The following is a 21,794-nucleotide window of genomic DNA, read 5'->3' as shown; positions in this document are numbered from 1 at the left end:
TCTCTGATCTAAGACTCACTAAAACACAGACTTACTGTGTGTCTGTCTGTAAGAACACGACTGCACTGCTGCACGTCTCACATCTATAATTAATGTGATGGTTTTAGTTAAGGAAGTGACCAAGTGTTTCAAACTGAAAGGGGACTTTCTGTGTCTAGGTGAGATGTCAGTATAGCAGAGTTCATGTGCCCAGTGTCTTGTCTTGCAGTTGGTTCTTAAATTTATACTTCAACTTATTATTGCTGAAACAATAATGAAAAGTCAGGTGTTATAGGAGTCTGTCGGGCCATATCATACATCTTTATGTAATAACATCACACAGAGCCTCAAAAACAAGGTCCAGCTCAAGGTTTAGGTCTCAAATGCAATATTGTATTATATACATTAGATGAAAATATAATGACAGTAGAAGATAAATCACTCAGAAGACTCGTCCTTCACCACATTTTGACAGAGTTCTCTTTGAATATGGTTTAACACACTTGCAGATCCATCCACTTGGTGAAGGGGTCCAAAGCACAACACGTTACAAAATGTTCTTTTGCATGTTGCATGCAATGACACATTTCCACCAGAGAGGTCTCCAAATTCCCAAAACTAAAAAAGTGCAGCTCTAAGTTGCACTTGGTTCCTGCCAATCTAACAAGGTTTTCAACAGACATAATACACAATCCATTATTAAAGAAGAACACACAGGACTTATATATGCTGAAGCTCAGTTCTTTTATTTTTGTTTTTTATCTATAGTTAAACAGTTCTCAAATGGAGTGTGTAATAGTGAGATGCAGATTTGCAGATTAAACAGAGACGAGGCACCATTAATCTGACACCCAGGATCATCAGAGGATCTCAGTGTGGTCCTGTTCAGAGTGTCCTATACTACTGGTCAGTGCATTTCTATACTAACTGTGTGTGCGCAACTAAATGTCTGTGTCAGCAATGAGTGCACTCATAAGACGGGCTGTGTCAATACTTTTGGACAAATGGTGTTTTATAATTTGTTATGCATCTTAAAAATATGGAGAGTACTGGACAAAAACTAATATGACTATCACTTTGTGTTTAATCCTTTTTAGGTTACAGTTTATGTTTTTTATAGTCAGTAATACATTTTTCAAATAACACTTCCAGCATTGCTGACTGAGTGTGCACATGCTCAGAGGCCTTAGCCACCAGGGGGCCCTGCAAGTAATTACGACAAAATCCAAATGTCGCCTTCCCAGGGAAACTCCCTTCTTTGTTCCCTCTAGGTTTCAAAAGTTTTAATTTGATTAAACAAACAGTTTCAGATTATTCAATTAAGTTGCAAAAAAAGAATACACATTTTAAGTAACTGAATACACAAATACAAGTATAGTCACTTGCAAATCAGATAAGGTTAATAGTCAAACATGCATATAAATGAGTTTCCTGGCGTCCTGAGCAACAGTTCTTATGGTGGCAATGTGGTAATTCTTGTTTTCACCCCTTGGGGGTGTTGTGGGTCCATGCTTGAGACCTTATTTAGAAAGTTTGAATATTGGTCCAGATTGTCATATCAATTTCGTTCTTGGTAAGTCTCATTTAGTTAAAAAGAGCTCTAACAAATGGTTGCAGTTTGGAGTTGATATATACCTTAGACATGTACTTTCTGTTACTTAAAGAAAGAGTTGTCCAAAGGACTTTGGAGAACCTAATGGCCAAATTCCAGAGAGGTGTTGTGCTGCACCCTGGGTCAAGGGAGAGGGGTTCTGGTACTTAGTTCATTTAGTAAATTTAGGTCCTTATTAGATTGAGTTAAATTAGAGTGAGTTTGAGGTTGGGAGTGTTAAGTCGACACTCTTTAACTCCAGACTCGCTGGAGCCAAAAGGCGCCTAATTTCTGGTTGTTGATAAGTTAGGTAAACACTCAGCTTGAAATAAAGTTTAGCCAGCTTTTACTACAGTGCTCATCTGTACCAATTTGGGAAATAATCTGATATTGCAAAATGTCTGAAACTCTTAATCAATTAGGGGTGATGCTGCATTTGTGAGGGCCCAAACTGGAGCTGGGCCACCTGCTAGGACACCTCCGGCCACCAGAGGGAAGCAGAGTGCCACACTGCCATGACATGGGGTAATCAGCAGCACCTGTCCCTCCTCTACTTAATGGAAGCCATAGGGTGCCGTGGTTTGGGATTCCAACAGCAAGTGAACTCCCTGAACTCACAGAGAAGTGTATGAAGTGAAAATAATAAGGGGGGCTAAATAATGAAGGGGTTTTGCATTGAATGGAAACTAATGGAACAACAAGTTTGACAAGAGAAATAAGGTGACATTAGCATCCCAGATAAAAGTATAAAAAGGTCTTGTCTCTCAAGACGTTGTGCCACCTGATGCTCAAATAAAAAAAAGAAGCCTTTTTCCCTCCTTTCCCCCCCTTTTCCCTTTGCTGTTAGAAATTCAAGCTGGTGTCCACTTGGAAAGGTAGCTAGTGGTGACGAGGAGCAGAAAGAAAATCACTCAGCAGAGAGGGGAGAGAGACAAATAACCCATCAAAACTGCCCCAAAAGCCTGAGAATGCATTAAATAAAATGCAGATTAGCCAGCTTAGCTGACTGTGTGTGATCCTCTTTTTTGTATGTATAGCACAGTGAAACGTATGTGTGATGTTTCTGTACAGTGTACCAAATGTGAAGCCTACTATGCTGATCAATGCTGAGGTTCGAGCCAAACTACGAGCTCGCTCTGCTGCCTCCAACTCTGGTTACCCAGCTAGTTACAAAAAGGCCAGATATGACCTTCAGAGGACCATCAGGCTGGCCAAAAGGAGCTACAGGGACCGAGTGGAATCCAACTATCTTGGGTCTGATCTCAGATGTATGTGGAGTGACCTGCACACCATCACTGACTACAAAGTAGGTGTGATCTGTGATAGGGGCTCTTCCTCCTAACTTGCAGATGAACTTAATTTTCATGCTCGTTTTGAGGCAACTTAACACCTCATCTGCTGAAAAACTCCCAGTAGATGAGGAGAGCTGCACTCTAGCCATTCTCCTGTCTGAGTTGGTGAGATCCTTCATGGAAGTTAACCCACGCAAGGCATCCGGTCCTGATGGCGTCCACAGCCGTGTACTTAAAGCATATGCCAAACGGCTGGCTGAGGTTTTCACTGATGTCTTTAACCTCTCCTTAAGACTATCAGTGATTCCCAAGTGCTTAAAGGAAACACAATTGTTCCAGTCCTCAAGAAATCGTCTGTCACCTGCGTGAATGACTACTGCCCTGTTGCACTGACATCTACGGTGATGAAGTGCTTTAAGCGGCTGGTCAAAGCTCACATCTGCTCAACACTTCCAGCCACCATGGACCCTCACCAATTTGCATACCACTCCAACAGGTCCACGGACAACACCATTGCACTAACAATACACACTGCTCTCACACACCTGGGCAGAAAGAACACATAGATCATAGACACCAACACTGCCTGTCAGCGCCTCTTCTTCCCACATAGGCTCAGGAACTTTGGTCTGCATCCTCAGATCCTCACCAACTTCCACAGGTGCACCATAGAGAGCTTCCTCACAGGCTGTATCACTGTCTGGTACAGCAGTTGCACCGCCTGTGACCGCAAGGCCCTTAGAGGAGCAGTGAGGACAGCAGAAGCTATCATAGGCAACAAACTACCAGCCTTACAGGACATCTACCAGTCCTGCTGTCTCAGGAAGATCAAAAAGATCCAGTCAGACAGCGTCCCCCTGCACTCTGCCTTCTCACCATCAATTTCGTAGCATACTGGCTAGAACATCCCGGTTAATGAACAGTTTCTACCCACAGGCTGTCAGGCTTCTGAACAATCTGTGAAGCTGTGGGTCCTTCCCCTGCTACCAGTTCACTCAGTCACTTGTCAACATTATTGTATTATATCATCTCTGCTATGGACAATAACATTTTAAAACTGAGTCACTTTAAATAATAACACCAAGTCACTTTATATTTATATCACATATTGTATTTATATATTATGTATAATTCCCTACATTTTGTCTATATTTTGTTTATATTTAATATATTCCTATTTGTTTTTTTATATTTTACTTTGACTTATTTACTTTCTGTAGAGTGATTATCTGAGCCTTACCACAAGCATTTCAATGCATAAATGTCCTCAAATGTTGTTTTCTGTAGTAGTGCTGTCGTTCTATAGCAAATTCCTAACCAAAAGTGAACTCATCAAGCACAAAGTGAAAGAATTAAAAATGCAACTAATTGCCCGGCAGCCAATCTTTACAAAGCCCAACTCAAATGCAAATGCTGCTAACGTAGTATCCTTCCAGCTGAGTGCTGAGATGTTCAGTGAGGCCTTAGCCAAGGCAGGAGCTTCTCTATATGATGATTTTAGAAACAAAACAGAGATCCAGTCCAGAAGCAGTTATAAGTTACAGTTTTTGGCATCAGCAGTTACTGTCCAGGCCACACAAACATTGCAGACAAGGTTCAGTGCAGATAGTCATCTATTTTTAGGTAGATCATGATGAAAAGTAGATCTCAAGCCAAAAAAACATGGGCACCCCTGATCTGGTTTCATGTGAATTGCTCTGTTCTAGGGAAACTTACAGAGTCAGAGCTGTTCACAATGGTGGTGATAGGAACCAGACATCTGAGAAATTGAATCCCTCTAAATTATTACATGAAATGGCTACCAGGATGCTGCCTCATGTCACAGTTTTGGGCTTTTTCCCCAACACATTAATAGCAGAAAGGGTTCATGTAGGTCTTTCTACAGCAAAACAGTCCCCAAATTAAACTTATTTCTTCAGATTTACCACTATGCTACCATCATCATTACATACAAAAGACCCAGACGATGTGTAGGTTCACTGTTTGTTTTACATTGCAGAGAGAATTGCTATATTTGTGTTCTAGACATTGTGACCCCTGGTTCGCATCACCACCACTGTAAGTTGGTAAGTTTCTCTATAACTGTGCACTAAAGTAAGCAGAAAAATGCCACAGGTCAATGTGTTCTCTATATGCATCAACAAAACGTCATTTGACCAAGGTTCTTTAAACCTTTGTAGATGACTGTATAATGAGAAAAACAAACCTAAAAGAGGAAGTTCAATCTAGTGCCAGGGCAACATATTACACATGCACAGTGCCTTATTGTACAGAGCACATTCCAGGAAACTTGTGCCGTCTCTGAAAGCCTACATGATTCCACTGTATCTTGGAAGCTGCATAAGAGCTAATCCTTTTCTCCAGTGCAGGAATTTGCTCCCTCAAGTCATTAGAGTGATGCATTCCTTGAGCTGAGATGTTCTGAAATAGTCTTCCTCCAGCACCTCAATGAGCATGTCCACTAATAATAATATCTTTATTTATAGAACACTTGATACTTACCTTGCAGCTGCAGGATATTTATTTGACAATACTAATATAGAATATTGCCTCTCAGTGACATAGATACACCCTCTGCTGTAAGACAGTCTTTTTACAATTGACCCTTTCTTATCTTGCATAGTAGCTAAAGGACTCAACACCAACAACACAAACAGTACTGGAGAGGAAAGTTTGAATCCCTGTTTTTCTGACACTTACGACCCTGACAACTTTAGAACACATTACATACATTTTAATTGATCTTTTTTATCAAGAAGACTTCCCAGTATCTGGAAAACAGCACATGTAATTCCACTTCAAGGAAAGGAGGTGATGCTATCTTAACTACAGACCCATCTCGAAATTGTCATGCCAAAATTTTTATGCCAGAATCGTTAGTGAATGATCAACTTAAGACGTTTCACTATGGAATTTCAGTTTTGAATTCTCAGACTAACAAACTGGTTTTATGCTGCTGCTGCTCTAATCTTAGAACTTTTCAGTGCCATCGATAGAAAGAAACGATGTGCAGTTATTTTCACTGATCTCTCTAAAGCCTTTGATACAGTTGGTCACTCTCTACTTTTAAAAAGTCTAAACCATATTGGTTACAATGCTGCCAACTGAATTTGAAATGATCATTGATGGTGTCGATATTAAGCCAGCCCAATTTGTTAAGAACCTTGGCTGTCTTTGACTCATCTCTTACTTTCGAGTCTTGCATTAAGCTCATAGCTAAAACTGGATTTTACCATCTGCGTAACTTTGCATGCTTACGCCCTATGCTGAGTGACACTGATGCAAAAATGTTGATCAATGCCTTCATCTTCTCTCGCATCGACTACTGTAACTCACTTTTCAATGGCCTTCCGGTTAAACTAATCAACCATCTTCAGTACATCCAAAACTCAGCAGCCAGGGTTCTGACCTCCACCAAGCGCACAGCTCATATCACTCCTGTGCTTCAACAGTTGCATTGGCTTCCTATTAGTTCTAGGATCAAGTACAAAATCCTTCTTACCTTCAAGGCTTCTCATGGTCTGGCTCTGACATACCTTTCTGATCTCATTTCTTTATACTGTCCCTCTCGTGCCCTCTGATCTTCTAATGCTGGATTCCTCACAGTTCCCTCAACTAGACTTTCTACTATGGGTGGCAGATCTTTCAGTGCTGCTGTCCCCAAATTCTCTACCTTCCACTCTTCCACACTTTTTTTTTTATGATGATGGTGGTGATGATGATGATGTAAAACATCCTTGGGTTTGTGAAAGGCACTATATAAATTCAACTTATTATTTTGATCTCTCTAATAGACAGCAATGTGCGACCCTGGAACAAAGCAAATCAGAGCTACTACCGGTAACTAAGGGAGTCCCTCAAGGTTTAATCCTGGGATCAGTATAATTTAAAATGTACATTATTGCCATTACCACCTTCACTGTTTACTGTAATGTTACATGTATATACTGCTGAGACTATTTTGCACTGCTCAGCCTACTATTCTGGTGTTGTAGTGGATATTCTTTTTGTGCCCTGGAATTGGCCTTAAAATTATTTTTTTTTACGATTATACAAACTGAGCAGCCACTTCATTAAGTAAACCTCCTTGTATCTACTCTCATTGTCCATTTTGCAGAGAAAAAACTGCAGTATTCTTTTAATGCCTTGCTATTGGCCTTTTACAATCATAAACAAACTTAGGTTTCTCTACGTTTAAGACTATTAAACGTAGAGAAACCTAAGTTTGTTGTTTTCCAGCACCTCTACCATTGAATTTAACACTTAAAAATCATAACCCCATCGAGATCTGACATTGAAAGAGTGAATATAAATACTTCGGCATACGGCTAAATGATAAATACATGTTTAAATGACATGTTAACAAGCTTACACATAAACTGAGTTTAAAACTTTTAATTATTGCTTTACAGTTTACACTTTTACTTTTTGGTTACTGCTATATTCTTTTATTCATTCCATTTTTTTTATCCCTATCTGATTTTATTATTATTATTTTATCTTTGCAATTTTATCAGTTTACCATTTCACTATGACTATTATTTTATTAACATTTGATATGTTTTTACAATCAAATTTTTTCACTTTTTCATTACTCCCATTTCTTTAGTGCCTACTTTGTATGTAGACTCGGATACCACTCATACCAGCACAACACACTCTAACACACCCCCACCACATCAATGTTACTGCAGTGCTGAGAATGATCCACCACCCAAATAGTACCAGCTCTGTGAGGGTTCATGGGGGTCCTGACCACTGAACAACAGGGTAAAAGAGGGCTAACAAAGTATCAGAGAAACAGCTAGACTACAGTCTGTAATTGTATGACCACCACAGTGCACCTGAATTACAAGAGAAGCTGATAAAATGAACAAAGAGTGTAGATACAAGGAGATGGAGTTAATGAAGTGGCCGGTCGTTCTACATGCAGTCACTGTCATTCCCCTTGGTGTTGTGATTTAAAAATTGGAAACAGTGTTCACTGTCTGGAAATCTAACGATTTTTATTTTCATAATAAAAGTTCATGTGAATCCTGCGTTCACACAATGAAAATAATGTTATACAAGTATTTAAAATGATAAATGCATTATGATGGATGTTATTTTGTCCACTCATCCAGCTGTAACAAAATACACTGCTTTGTAAAGGGGAAAATCCATCCATCCATTTTCTAAGCCAAACGGGGAAAATCTTTAGTCATAAAACAAATAAGATAAATTTAATTAATCATGATTAACTGCTTTAAAATAATGGGAATAATCATGGTTCTAGCTTATAGTGGCTTATAGTAGATATTAAAGGACATAATCACATGATATTATTTTGCCTGACACAGAAAAGACCTCTGAACTTTTGGAAACTATAAATTCACATGTGTCTCTACTACGCCTTTGTCTTGTCTTTGGTTACAAAATGACTAATTTCTTCTCACAGATCTCAAGGAACTTCTGATTACAGGGAAAATCGCCCCAGTTGTCTATAGGATCAGCACCATAACCAGTCACGACACAGTCCTCATCTCCAGCATTGCTATCAGGTTCTCCATGCCTCCAGAACCTGAAAGACAGAACCAGAGTATCCACTGTGTTTTATTAAAGCAGTGAGGAGTCATCCTGTGTTTACTTACCAAAAAAAAAAAAAAATCATTCGTTATATAGCTTATGTTTAAGTGCCTTGCACTGTTAGTCCTGCTGGCCTTGCTGCATTACGGCTGTCTATACTCTCTCGCTCTCGCTGCTGTGTCTTCTTGAGGTTCTGGACAGGGTAGATGGGCACACTCATAGATATCACATCACGTAGCAGCCTAATGTATAGACACCTTAGGTAAAGGGCGGGCGCCAACCTGTGTATTTATGTTATGCAATGGGGAAAACTACTGTAGTTATTTTTTTTTCTTCTTGTTTTTGTTGTGCTGCTAAGTGAGGAATCAAGTCCAAGAGCTAGGGTAGTTTTTGTTTGTTCATTTTGATTATTTCTTTCCTTTGGCGCCGTCCGGGTCCAGAATTTCATTTTTCTTTTGACAGCAAGCCTGTAAATGTAAATATTTTACATATTATTGATTGTAGTTGTGGGGGGAGGGTCTCGCTCACTCATGTCATAGCCTGAGCGGAGTGTAATAAGTGGGCCAAAAGACGCTAAACTATTCGTGTCTTGTTCCTTCCTGGGTCGTGCTGCAGACATCACATTTAAACCGTATGTTACTGGCCCCCTGTTCCCCTAGGCTCACCTGTAGGGTCGAAACACTTTTTTTACATCACCAAAGAGAGACAGTGTGAGCAGCAAAAGATTAAATCCTGTGGAAAAATAATTAATAATAAATAAATAATAAAATGACTGAAAATGGTGTGCTCATGTCTCAGATATTAGCTTATAAATAGCTTACTCACAATCTAAACAACTCATTAACCTCAATGATTTATTTTAGCTTGCCAAAGTGGACTTATTAATGTCAAATTAGCTTTAGTGATAGTAAATCCATTCTTTTCTGCCAGAAAAATGTTTTTTTCTTGCAAAGTAGCAAATCGCTGAATGTCAATGTAAAACGTTTCTCTTTTCAGTGTACAATGCAATGTGAGGCGAGTTTATTTATGTAAACCCTTATGGGCTGTGGAAGCGTTTGGGGTCAGCTGTGTGGACCTCAAGTTAGAAAAGGTCTGAATCCTCTGCTGTACAAATATATATTTTTATTTCATCTGTTTGATAATGACAGACAGACTATTGTTACAGTTAGCTCTGAAACTATAGACAGTTGCTCGACTTGCCCTTCAGTGCCCAGTCAAACAAACCTTTTCATGCTTGCTGCACAGGGAACCCAAACCTATTTTTGTGTCCAGATGTCCTCCACCCCATCTGACACGGTTATATCACAGGCAGCCTCCCACACATATGGAGGGCGGTTGCATGGAATGTTTAGAATAAAATACCTAGAGACACTAAAGTCATTGCTCACTTTATCTGACCCAGCCAATCCCAAAAACTGCACACACATTTAAATCACCCCTCATGGACAAATCCAACATTTAAAATAATCAAACCCAGAGCTACAGAAATATACTACAAGCTTGTTCTCCACAGCTAAAGACACAATTAGCCCAGACAGATCTAGGATCCAGCCAGAGAAAGCAGACATGCTCATTTTTCTGCAGAAGAGTTGACAGTTTTATATATTATCTTTTTAAGGAAAGAAGTATTTATTTTGACATGTTCAGATGTTATTAGGCACACATTCTACACTGTGTTCAGACTCAGAGATACTAAAACAGCTGCACTGACACTAAAAACATGTAGGATCTACACCGAATAGTGATTCAGGTTAAGAAATTCAAGTTCAGCATATTCAAGTTCAAATTCAGAAATTCAACAACAGTCCTGGGTCTTCTTGGCCAGACTTTTCGTTTCATAATGCGTCAAATGTTTTGTATTGGCGAAAGGTCTGGACTGCAGGCAGGCCGGTTCAGTGCCGATAATCGTCCTCTGTGAAGCCATGCTGTTGTGATCATCTTGCTGAAATATGCAAGGCCTTCCCTGAAAGAGACGTTGTCTGGATGTTCTAATATTTCTACATGCTTTAAAGCAATGGTAGTGCCTTTCCAGATGTGTAAGCTGCCCACGACGTATGCACTAATGCAACCCCACACCATCAGAAGATGCAGACTTTTGAACTGTGCACTGATAACAAGCTGGACGGTCCCTCTCCTCTCAAGTCCGCAGGACACGGCGTCTGTGGTTTCCAGAATTTCCAATTTTGATTCATTAGACCACAGAACAGTTTTCCATTTTGCCAGAGAAAGACAGCAGTGTTTCTGGATCGTGTTGACGCATGGCTCCTTCTTTACATGATACACCTTTAACCTGCATTTGATTGCACAGCGAACTGTGGAATTACCACTTCCATACGGGGATTTCTCCAGATTCTCTGAATCTTTCGATATGTACTCTATGCGGTGTGACCCAAAGCCATCACGATTTTACATTGATGAACATTTTTCTGAAATTGTTCCACAATTTTTAGATGCAGTTTTTCACAGATTGTTCAACCTCTGCCCATCCCTGCTTCTGAGAGACTCTTTAAAATACTCTCTAAAATACTAAAATATCTAAAATAGCTCCTTCTGTTGCTTTTATTGGTACCTCCTACTTTTCCTGTCTTTTATTATCCCCTGCGCCAACTTTTTGAGATGTGTTTTTGTCCAGTTCTAAATGGGTTAATGTTTTTCATGAAATGGTAAAATGTCTCACTTTTAACATCTGATGTGTTCCATGTTCTACTGTGAATTAAATATGGGTCTATGAGATTTGCAAATCATTGCGATCAGTTTTTATATCCGTTTTATTTACATTTTACACAGTGTCCTAACTTTTGTATTTGTTTCATCATGTTACACTTAAAAATATGAAGAGACTTTCAGTTTCATCCTGGATTCTTCTGCATCTTTGCCAGAGAGCTGTCTGGGTCTGGAGAATGGTTTAGCGGTAGGTCCTCATTCAGCCAATCACCCAAGATCTGAAACAAATTACTACAAACTCTAAACATAAACATCATAGACTACTATTAATTGAGTAGTCTGCATGTTATTCTTACTTTTCTCTAAGTTCTCTGAATCTAGACTTTATTAAACAGGAAACAACTCTGCCTTTCAGGGATTATAAGATACTTTGTTGGAAACGGACAAAATATAAGGCCTTATAGAATCATCTACCAATAAAATGCATATGGTTTAATGTAAACCATCTTCCTTACACAGTACACAAAGATGTGTAAATGTGCATAGTGGCGCACACGGTGACCAATCACAGGACTCTAAACTTGGTTATACAAAAAGAGTCACTTGATTACTGAAGTAGTTTTCCAACAAACTACTTGGTTACTTTTACTGCAGTACTGGTGCTTCCATTTTACGAGGTCTGATTTGATTGGCCAAGCCAGGTGATATGTCGGCAAACAGCATATTGTATTATTTTCAATGGAGGTACGAGAGAAACTTCTGCAAACACTGAGTCAACATTCTGCTAATTGCAGAGGAACGAAATGATGGTATTGTCAGTCAAAACAGGCGGTAACTGCTTTGTAACCTGCTTTGAGTTCCGCTCAGTTACTTCTTACCCAGTGGTCAGTGCTGAGCCGTCCACCCATTGCCAGACCCCCTCTAAGTCACTGTCAGTCAGACCATTCCAAGCCCATGTACTTCTTGAGAACATTTCAATGAAGTCCTGTTGAAGTATGGAATTGCTTACTCATTACAGATACCCACCATACACACACACACACACACACACACACACACACACACACACACACATACATACACATATACTCTTATCATGCACAACAAATGGCCCTGCCTGGGTGAACACATTTTTCTTGAAAAAAGGTTAAATGCATGTAAATAAACTATACATGTACAATATTTTAGCAATACTAACATAGGACATAAATTCACAAAAACAAAAGATTACCGTTATTTCATAGACATTTGTATTTACTTTAATAGTTACTTTTAATAATATGGTAAAACAACAGATGTAAATCGCCGGAAAAGGCAGAAGGAGGAAAAAAAGCAAAAGAAATTACTGTAATTTTACACATTTTTTACCATCATTGAGAAAACACACGATTTCTGTTAATTAAAAGGTTTTGTCTGCACCTTTTTACCTAGTTTCTACAGTTTGCTTATCTTAAAAACACACACACCTCTCTCTCTCTCTCACCTGCTCTTCTCTGCTGTTTATGATCACCAGGTCTGCTCCTTTCTCTCGACAGTATTGTCGGCTCTCAGTCCAGTTCTTACCCGTCGTAGAAATGTGGTAAATACTGGAGTTGAAAAAGCTCCATCCCTCCCGATTTGCCTTTTCTACAGACAGAACAACACTTGTGTTCGATGACAGCAGAGCATTATGAGCACAACACATTCATCCATCAGTTTAGACAGAATTAAAAACTAGGCTACCTGTAACATCCACTCTTGCCCTGCCTTGTCTTTCCCTGTTTCTGTCTTTGTCTGCCTTTGTTTATCTTCCTTTGTGTGTCTTGCCATGCTGTTTTGGTCTGTGTCCTCTCTCTGGTCCTGCCTCCTTGTCATTAGTCTCACCTGTCTGTTGTCTGTAGCCCCGACCTCTCATTAGTCCCAAGTGTTTCTTTCACTGATACCCCTGGTTGTATGCTTTGTATGTGCTTGGTTTTTTGGTTAGTCAGGCCTTCTGTTACCTTCTGCTTGTTTTCCAGTTGACTTCATGTCATTTGTCATTTTGCTTTCTTTCTCTCTCACTATTTAGACAGAAATTAGTGTTCCTTATCTGTTTAGTCACTTTTGTAGATTCATTTCCTTCAACATTTTCAATAAATCAAAGGACTTACACAGGCGCACCCTGCCTCTTCGCCTCTCCCAACATTACACTAACTACATAGGGAAGTCATAACACTAGCATTGAATAACTTATTTATAAAGCCATCCATCCATCCATCCATCCATCCATCATCTTCCGCTTCTCCGGGGTTCGGGTCGCGGGGGCAGCATCCTGAGCAATGAGGCCCAGACCTCCCTTTCCCCAGCCACTTCCACTAGCTCCCTGGGAGGGATTCCGAGGCGTAGGGAAGCTACCCTCTCGTCCACCGGGGAAAACCCCAACATACAGGCGCCGAGTCGAGGGGCTATAAGAAAGCCCACACCTGCCCGCCGCCTCTCACCATGGGCAAAAGAATAAAGTCCAGCCCCTCTCAAGGAGATTGGACCCAGAGCCCAAGCTGTGTGTTGAGGTGAGCCCGACTATATCTAGCCGGTATCTCTCAACCTCGCACACCAACTCAGGCTCCTTCCCCGCCAGTGAGGTAACGTTCCAAGTTCCAAAAGCCAGTTTCAGCAACCGAGGATCAGAACGCCAAGGCCCACGCCTTCGGACACTGCCCGATCCACAAAGCACCAAACCCCTACTACTGCCCCTCCCATCGTTGGTGGGTCGATGGGAGGGGGGACTCATGTAGCTCCTTCGGGCTGGGCCCGGCCGGGCACCATGAGTGAATGCCCGGCCACCAGACGCTCGCTGGCGAGCCCCTCCCCCAGGCCTGGCTCCAGGGTGGGGCCCCGGTAACCCTGACCCGGGCAGGGTACACAAGTCCTGGTTTCTTGTTTTCATAGGGGTGGTTTATGGATCACACTTTGTCTGGCCTGTCACTTTTATAAAGCAATACTCTAATAATTCCAAACCGCTTATGCTAGTAATCTCTTACAATTACTTATTATATGTGGTTGCCATTTTAATTGGTCCGATGAAACGATCACACAATGGGCAGCTGGCATTTTCTAATTATGTTATAGCATGAAAACAACCAGGTTTCATCCCAAAGATTCATGAAGTAAGTGACTCATGAAACAGCCCTTAAACTAAAGTGATGGACATCAGTTCTATGGAACATTTTGATTCCCTCCACATTAAGTGATTTTGTTTTTCATTCCAAATCCCATATTTTCACCAAGGGAGAAACGGTCTTCCTAAAGTATTACTTGAGTAAAAACAGAATTCCTCAGACTGTGTTTCTATTTGATTACTTTTCCAGGCGCCTGAGTCCTTGGCATCAACAAGAGCCACAAGAAGCAGTGAGAGGCCAGTGCCCCGAAGCCAGTATCCAAAGAGCCGCCAAGAACTGTGGAAAGCAGTGAAAGACGCAGAGGGTGAAGAGAGAGGGAGAGAGACGTTCAGCAGAGCAGCAGCAGGTGACTGAGTGGACTAGAAAAGCTTGTGTCACCCTATCTGTGTTTAGTTTAGGGAAAAAAATAAATCTGGGGGACCACATGACATGCTCTAAATGTCAGGAATAATTAGCTGTTTGAACGCTGTACTTTTGTTCTGTAACTCCAGTAGAAATACACAGAACATGTTCGGAGTTCTAAACTAAGCCTGATGAGCCTGAAGTTAATGATAACCAAGTCTCCTGAAAAGAGTGGCACTGTAATAAATGTAAACAATAGACACACTATGTACTCAAAATGTTATTACATTTAGTTATTGAGGCTTGTGTGGAGTTTTTTGTTTTATGTATGTTTTCTGCTTTTCTTTTCTGCTACTGACAAATGACCTTGTACTCTAGGATTGTTTTGTTTTTTTAGCTAAATAAATAAAGGGTGGTTTCTGACAGTAGGTAGCCTTTAAATAAAGTGTCACCAAAAAAATGACTTACCGATTCCCACAAACCTCCTCTGGAACACGTCTCTCTCAAACTGGTTTCTCTCTGCGGTGAGCTTGACCCCCAGCACTGTGATGGCAATCAGCAGGAGAACACACAGCAGCCCAAGACACACCGCAGCCAGTCTGTAGAATCTGCTCCCTGTAGTGTTACTGTCTATGGGGAAAGCACATGCATGCGTTTCAGCCACTGCCAATAATCACATAATAATAAAGGAATTACATCATTAAATAGTTACCATCTAAAGTCATTATTAGTTCTAGAGAAACGTACCCAGTCAAAGCTATTTACAACGGTGGTGATGGGAACCACGGGCCATATTACAGAAACTGAACTCTTATCTGTTTACTCACCACGACAACTTCAGTAAGGACTGAATTTAGAACAGAAGCTGTTACAGAACAAAAGGGTTCAAGTTCATAATCTTATCCCTTAACCCGGATAAGAAAACAGTATTACAGAAAAATCCTAACGACTACATTTCCTAAATTCTGTCTGAAATTTCAGATGAAACCCAGGGGTGATTTCTGTTTTTGTTGTTTAATTCAGTGACCGGCAACAAAGCTCACTATACCTAGCATAATGACACTAACTTTATATGCATGTTTCTAACAGCGCTTTTAAAACCCCAGGCACTGCAGACATGATCTTCACTCTCTTATTACCTTTGTGTGTTAATATTGATAAAGACTCATCAGATAAAATGTTACAGTGTGCTGAATAATGAGGAGACTGAGACAAACGTGTCTATTTATTAGGATGACATTAGCGCGCTCAGCTAAAGCTTTTAGGAAACTGAAACTGAGGAGTGCCGACGCTCTGAAAAACGGCATGAAGCGCTGATACTATGCTCTTGACTTCAGGTTTATCATGCTTTAGTTTGGGTTGACCTTTTTTACACCAGGAAACAGTAGCTAACATTAGCTCTTTGGCTAAATAACTTGATTATTTTTATTTACGTCTTCATGTTTTAGCTGTGGTGTATGGTCGGTTGCTAGGCAACAGACATGACCGTTGACTGTCAACTTTGACTGAGCAGGTTAAGGTCTCCTAACTTGAAATAAGAGAAGATGCTGCAAGATCGTAACTTTAGACAAAAAGATAAGAAGTTTCTGTAACATGGCCCTGGACATCTAAAGAAACGGCTCCCTTACAAAAAACAAATACAATTGTGAATGAGCTTCCTGAAGTCTGAGACATTGTCTTTCAACAGTTTTGAAAAGGATTTTGCCTAAAATATATTATTTTAATCAACAAATGGAGAGGTGCCAGTTTGCTACAGCACCACCCTGAGGCAGACCAGTGCTTCACTAGTTAGGTAAGAACACCAAAGAATGAAGCTCGCCCATTGTGGGTGAAACACTGACCTTTCCTTGACTTTGTATTTGAACGGACAGTATAATGTCATAAAAAGTTTATTTTCAGGGACCTCCAAGAATTTTTAGATTTTGAGATGGAGGGTCCAAGATCCCCAAGAACCCATGTATTCAGGACCTTGGTTACATGACCCATAGTAGCATGTGACCATGAGACCATGCAAACATTGACGTGGTGACCGTGTGTTGCTGTGTTTACATGTTTTGCAGTAGATGAACAACAGCAAATCAGATATTCCATTGTTTTCAATGAAGCCTTGACACAAAATTCTGCCACCATCAGCTGTAGTTCCACAGACTACAGCTGTAAAGTAGAATATTCTGTCAAGAATCCAATTTTCTCAATTTTTGCTGTTGACCCTGGCAGTAATTAAAGTGGATATTTATTTATTTATTTATTTGGACATTGCAACAACAATAAAAGAGCACAAAGTGGCCTCCTGCCTTATTCTACCTAAAATAAACAATCTACACTGCTAAAGCTCTCCTCTGATAATAATCAGGTTGTTTAGAGTGGAAAAGGGCAGAAGTATGGTACTCTTATTTTATAATATGTAATACTGGTTTCACCTGGATTTCATGTATTTATCGTTTTTTTATCAGTCATTTTATATTATACTGTCTTTATTTCTCTATTTCTTTAACTTTTATTTAACAACTGTCTTAATTTTAATTATTTGCTGTTTATTGTTTTATGTATGCTGCTGATCTGTTTTATTTAATTATACTGTGAAGCAAAATAACCTGCATTTTCATATTTGAAAGGTGCCATATACAGTAGATGTAAGATTATAATCATTATTATTGTCTTTCACACCAAATTTGCAAGATGTAAAAGTGTGACAGTATTTTAATCACCTTGTGGTCCATTAGTGCAAACCTTTTGCATGCAACAACCTCGCTTGACCAATTACTGTTGTCTCTGATGTGGACATGGCGACAACCAAGATGTGATTATGTTCCAGCAGGTATAACTTTCTGATAAACATGTAAAGGAGGAGTCTGTCTTATTTCTCATCATGTTTGTTAATATCTTTTAATAATCTTTTAAAAATCAAAACTAACCCACCGAGTGTCACCATCTGCCCTGTTTCAGGTTAAAGAAAAAGAGCGAATATGATCTGAACAGCACATCTTTGAATATACTCTGTAAAGTACAATACTAACAAAAATGCTGCATGACATGACATCCAAAACAAGTTTTTAAGGAGGGGATAAGTTTTGCTACCTGTCTGTTGCGTTTGTAGGCTCATTTTGGTGTTGGTATCCTCCATCTCTGTGTTACAGCCTCTAACAGCATCTGCACTCTGATATCCAACACAATTTCCACTTTACTTCCTCTCTTCAGCTCCTCAAAGCAGAACACATCATCATAAACAATCGAAGACATGTCTGTTCTTTAAGGGTGCATTCAGACTTGACAGGTTTGTTTTGATTAAAATGAACCCTGGTGCAGTTTGCTTGAAGTATGAATGTAGTGCAGACAAAAAACATGTAAACAGACCAAAGACAGAATGAACTGTCATCTTTTCTAAAATACAATTTTCTGATGCCGCTTTGACACGTGTATGTGTTTTATCATCTCTTTCTAAGCTCTGAATCGGTATTTACAGAACTAAAACGCAATAATATATCATTGCTTCATTCTAGACCAGGAGAACCAAAACACAAGTATGAACACTCTCTAAAAAGGGTCTCCCAACCTTTTTAACAAGTGACCATTATGGTTTTTACTGAATGGAAGGAGAGTGTGGAGCATTGACACACAGAATTAGCCCATTCAGGCCCTCCAACCAGCCATCATGCTCCACTAAACTCCCTATTTTGGGCATGTTTCTGTTCTGACAAGAGGCAAAAAAACAAAGTGAAACTAAACTTTACCCCAGTCCCATTTCACCCCGGCCCACTTATGCCCCAAGATGGCTGCATAAGTGACCAAAGAAACCCACAAACTGTATGTGAGTATTTTCTCCATTAAAAAATTACAATAAACATTGTATCCTCTCAATAAATCAATAGTAGTATGCTGATGTCCCATTAGCTAACTAGCTAAATTTCTAGCTAATTTTCCCATTCCACCTTAAAAGGTGCAGCAGTTCTGATGCCTGAAGCACCAAAATGTAACTACTGCATCATTTTCGTATATTCAAATATTTGTTCATTGGGTAGGTAATTTTAAAATGATTTGTTTTTTTATTTTAGCGTATGGATTTTTTTTTTTAATTGTTAAATGTAGGTAGCGCTGATCATTATCGCGATAAAACTTTCCTTGATAGAACTATAAGAAACGTTCGATAAATGTTCGATATCATAGACCATTCTCACAGTTCCACATTCCAGCAGCGGCCATGGCATTTTCTACTGCCTAGAAAGTGACACTACTCTTCCGAGTAGGCACTTCCAAGTTTTTCGACATGGTTGGGGGGGCGACGAGTAAAATGAATCCCCAAATATGCTCTAGCAATGTCTTAAGCTGACGTTGTTGAGAAACTAAATAGTTTAGAACTTGTAACCTGATAAATAATAAAATAATCTGTTTTCTCTACTGAAAAAAACTACTGAAACTCAACAAACTGAGGGCTGAAGTGAGTCACAGAGTTGTCCTGATCTTCAAGTAGCAAATCCAACCCCAGCAAGGCTGAGCTGCTAATCAGTCCTCACCATGATCTTGCCGTCTCATTCAAGAACTCCATGGTCTTTTTGAAGAAGCAGGAAGGCTTGCTGTGATTCTGGTTGACCAGTTTTCATTCTCAGCTCATACTCAGGACCTGAATTCCACCCTTTCTCTCTCTCTTGAGGCCCCCCAGGTGCTTCTTCAGCATCATGTACTCTCAAGGCTTGACTACTGCAACCCGCTTCTACTGGCTGTCCGAACAGAGGACTCATCTCTCTGAGACGCACTTAACTGAGCACTAATCTAAGTACTTAATGAAATGTACTGTATTACACTTATGCCATGTTTAACTGTGTCTGGCAGTGTCTGAGCTCAAGGGTAGTTTATACTCCAACCTATTTATACCACTTTTATACGTCACTCTTGAGACAAGCGTCTGCTAAATACTGTAAATGTAATTATAGCCGTTTATTTACTATCCAAAAAGACGAGCGAGTCGACGTGTGTTCTGAGATTTTAAATGCTGTTAGTGGTAAAATAGTTACCAATCTGAAGAAATAGGTTTTCATCTGGGACTATTTTGCCTTACAATGACCTGCATGTACCACTTCACCAAGAAACACTATGTGCGTATGCACGCACTTAATCATCCAATAACTGCAGATAATCAGATTTTGTCGGTAATCCAGTCAAGACGTTTACACACATTTGAGTAAACAGATAATGGAAAAACTCCAGATCTACAAGAGTCAGGCAGTATTCGGATTTCTGCTTTGCAGCCGGCCAATAAACTCACAGAAGGCGGCGTGACGTAAACAGAAAGTAAAGCTCAAACTTCATGCTGTGGCTTTTTTTTTTTTTTTTAAATCAAGTAACTTTACCTAAATTTATGAACATACATCATCTAGAAGATAAGAAATATTTAAATCCTTCACTGCATCAAGCAGGTAGTTGGTTTTGGCGTCGCTCCAAAACTGTTTTGTTGCAAACTCTTCGCAAAGCTGGGAAACTCGAAACACATGCACTAAAAATGCCATTACTGCACTAAAATCCAGCTCTTTATCAGATTTCTAGACTTTCCTGAGATCAAGAAATTAGACTGTGCTCTTTTGACCATTTGAATAATCAGATAATCCGATTTCTGCAGCGATGATTGGATTGCTGAGTGCATGTAAACTCTGTTTTAGGCTAAAACCTTGACATTTTTAAAACTGAGTCATAAAAACAGTCTCAAGTCTCAAATCAGACGTGGTACTTCTAACCACCTCATGTAGTAGCTTTCTGTCAGAGAGCTTTTAGAGGCGCTAAACTCTTCAGACCCTTCACAGTTCTGACTTGGCAAGTATTTCTGCAATGCCTGTGTTTACACCTTGACACTTTAATTATGGATGCATTTTGAAAAATTAGTGGGATTCCCTTTTAAGATCCATTTGGTGCCTCAATAAAACACAACACGTCATCATGGTGAACATAAACACGTCTAAAGTGCATCCAGACTTTGCATTCAACATGACAGTTTGCCTATGCTGTGACACAAAAATAAAACTTTGTAAAAATGATTAAAAAAAACAAACTTAATGAACAGAAACCAACAAAACTGCTAAGAATGGTCGGAAGACCCTTCAGTCTGTAGGGCTGATTTTAGCTAGATTTAACTAAGGCGTTGTACATGAAATAGCATGTGCTACTAAGTTTATATTAGTCATTTATTAAATTTAGTAAAGTAAATAAAAAAAAGGTTAGAGCGATGATGTTTTACAGGAGTTGGTCAGCGATTCGCATTAGAGCACTAGAGTCCACTCAGGTGCTTCTCCGCAGTGATCCGCCAGAGGGCGCCAAAGGCCAGATTACTCACATTCATCAGTTCATCATCTTTCTGAAAGCTCAGCAGCCTCAAATCACGATTTCATTCCTCAGACACGAGACCACTTAAACTAATACAACCTAATTAAAAGGCAGCATGTACTGCACCGGGGCTGCACCACAGGTCTTTCTTTGTGTTTAGCATGAAGTCCCCCCTGAGTTTCTCTGACAGTGGAGAATGACCCACGCCAAATTAGCGCACTGCTAACACACCAACTGTTAACTGGCTAAAAGCAAACCATGGGTTAGAAACTGCTCTGTGAAAAGTGCATTAACACCTCAGTTTCCTCTTAAAAACGCTGCCATTTACCTCAAAACACGACCCAGGCGAACTCGTCCAGTCCAGGTCATACGGGCTGTACAGGCGGACTAACCGCTGTGGCAGGAATACAAGCATCTCTCAGTGCTTCAAGCCGCTGCTCTCTGGCGCATGCGCAGAAGTGAAACGAAGGAGTTTGAAAGTGGTAAATGGATGGATGGATGGATGGATGGATGGATGGATGGATGGATGGATGGATTAGCTTTATTGATCCCAAAGGAAAACTGCAGTGTTTCAGTAGCGAGACGCATCATTTCACATAATGTACTATATCGCTGTCAGAACAAAACCTCGTAACTTTACAGGAGAAGGAAAAAACTTACTTTACTCCTAATGTAAGTCAATGGAACCAGACTTTTTTCCTAAGTCATTTTGCCAAAACTTTGTCACAAAACATGCCCAAGATATAAGGCAGCATATTCATAGCTGTTTCATACAATAGCTTTCTGTGATATACACTATATTTCCAAAAGTATTCGCTCGTCTGCCTTCACACGCATATGAACTTGAGTCCCATCCCATTCTTAATCCATACAGTTTAATATGAGGTCGGCCCACCCTTTGGAGTTATAACAGCT

At 39.9% G+C, this 21,794-nt stretch overlaps 1 protein-coding gene across 1 annotated transcript; it reads right to left on the bottom strand.

Moving 5' to 3' along the window:
- Positions 1–8,240: 8,240 nt before the first annotated feature.
- LOC108410908 (CD209 antigen-like protein D) lies at positions 8,241–21,244 on the bottom strand. The gene is made up of 6 exons (XM_017682225.2): positions 21,208–21,244; positions 17,649–17,771; positions 15,039–15,200; positions 12,575–12,717; positions 11,970–12,076; positions 8,241–8,422 (listed from the first exon to the last, which is right to left on the bottom strand). Exons 2-6 carry the CDS (start codon positions 17,692–17,694, stop codon positions 8,272–8,274), a joined length of 609 nt encoding a protein of 202 aa, XP_017537714.1. The 5' UTR covers positions 17,695–17,771; positions 21,208–21,244; the 3' UTR covers positions 8,241–8,271.
- Positions 21,245–21,794: the final 550 nt, after the last annotated feature.

Source organism: Pygocentrus nattereri, chromosome 22, assembly GCF_015220715.1.
Source record: "Pygocentrus nattereri isolate fPygNat1 chromosome 22, fPygNat1.pri, whole genome shotgun sequence".
Classification (NCBI taxonomy): domain Eukaryota; kingdom Metazoa; phylum Chordata; class Actinopteri; order Characiformes; family Serrasalmidae; genus Pygocentrus; species Pygocentrus nattereri.
The sequence above is the reverse complement of the archived record's forward strand: the minus strand, read 5'-3'. Positions and strand labels throughout refer to the sequence as shown.

Excerpts from the sequence above, each read along its gene's own strand:
- LOC108410908 (XM_017682225.2), bottom strand. The coding sequence starts at position 17,694 with ATGGAGGATACCAACACCAAAATGAGCCTACAAACGCAACAGACAG. Across the intron at positions 12,077-12,574 it reads TAAACAGCAGAGAAGAGCAG|GACTTCATTGAAATGTTCTC; the intron begins GTGAGAGAGAGA and ends ATACTTCAACAG. Across the intron at positions 8,423-11,969 it reads GGCTCAGCACTGACCACTGG|GTTCTGGAGGCATGGAGAAC; the intron begins GTAAGAAGTAAC and ends TCTGTCTTTCAG.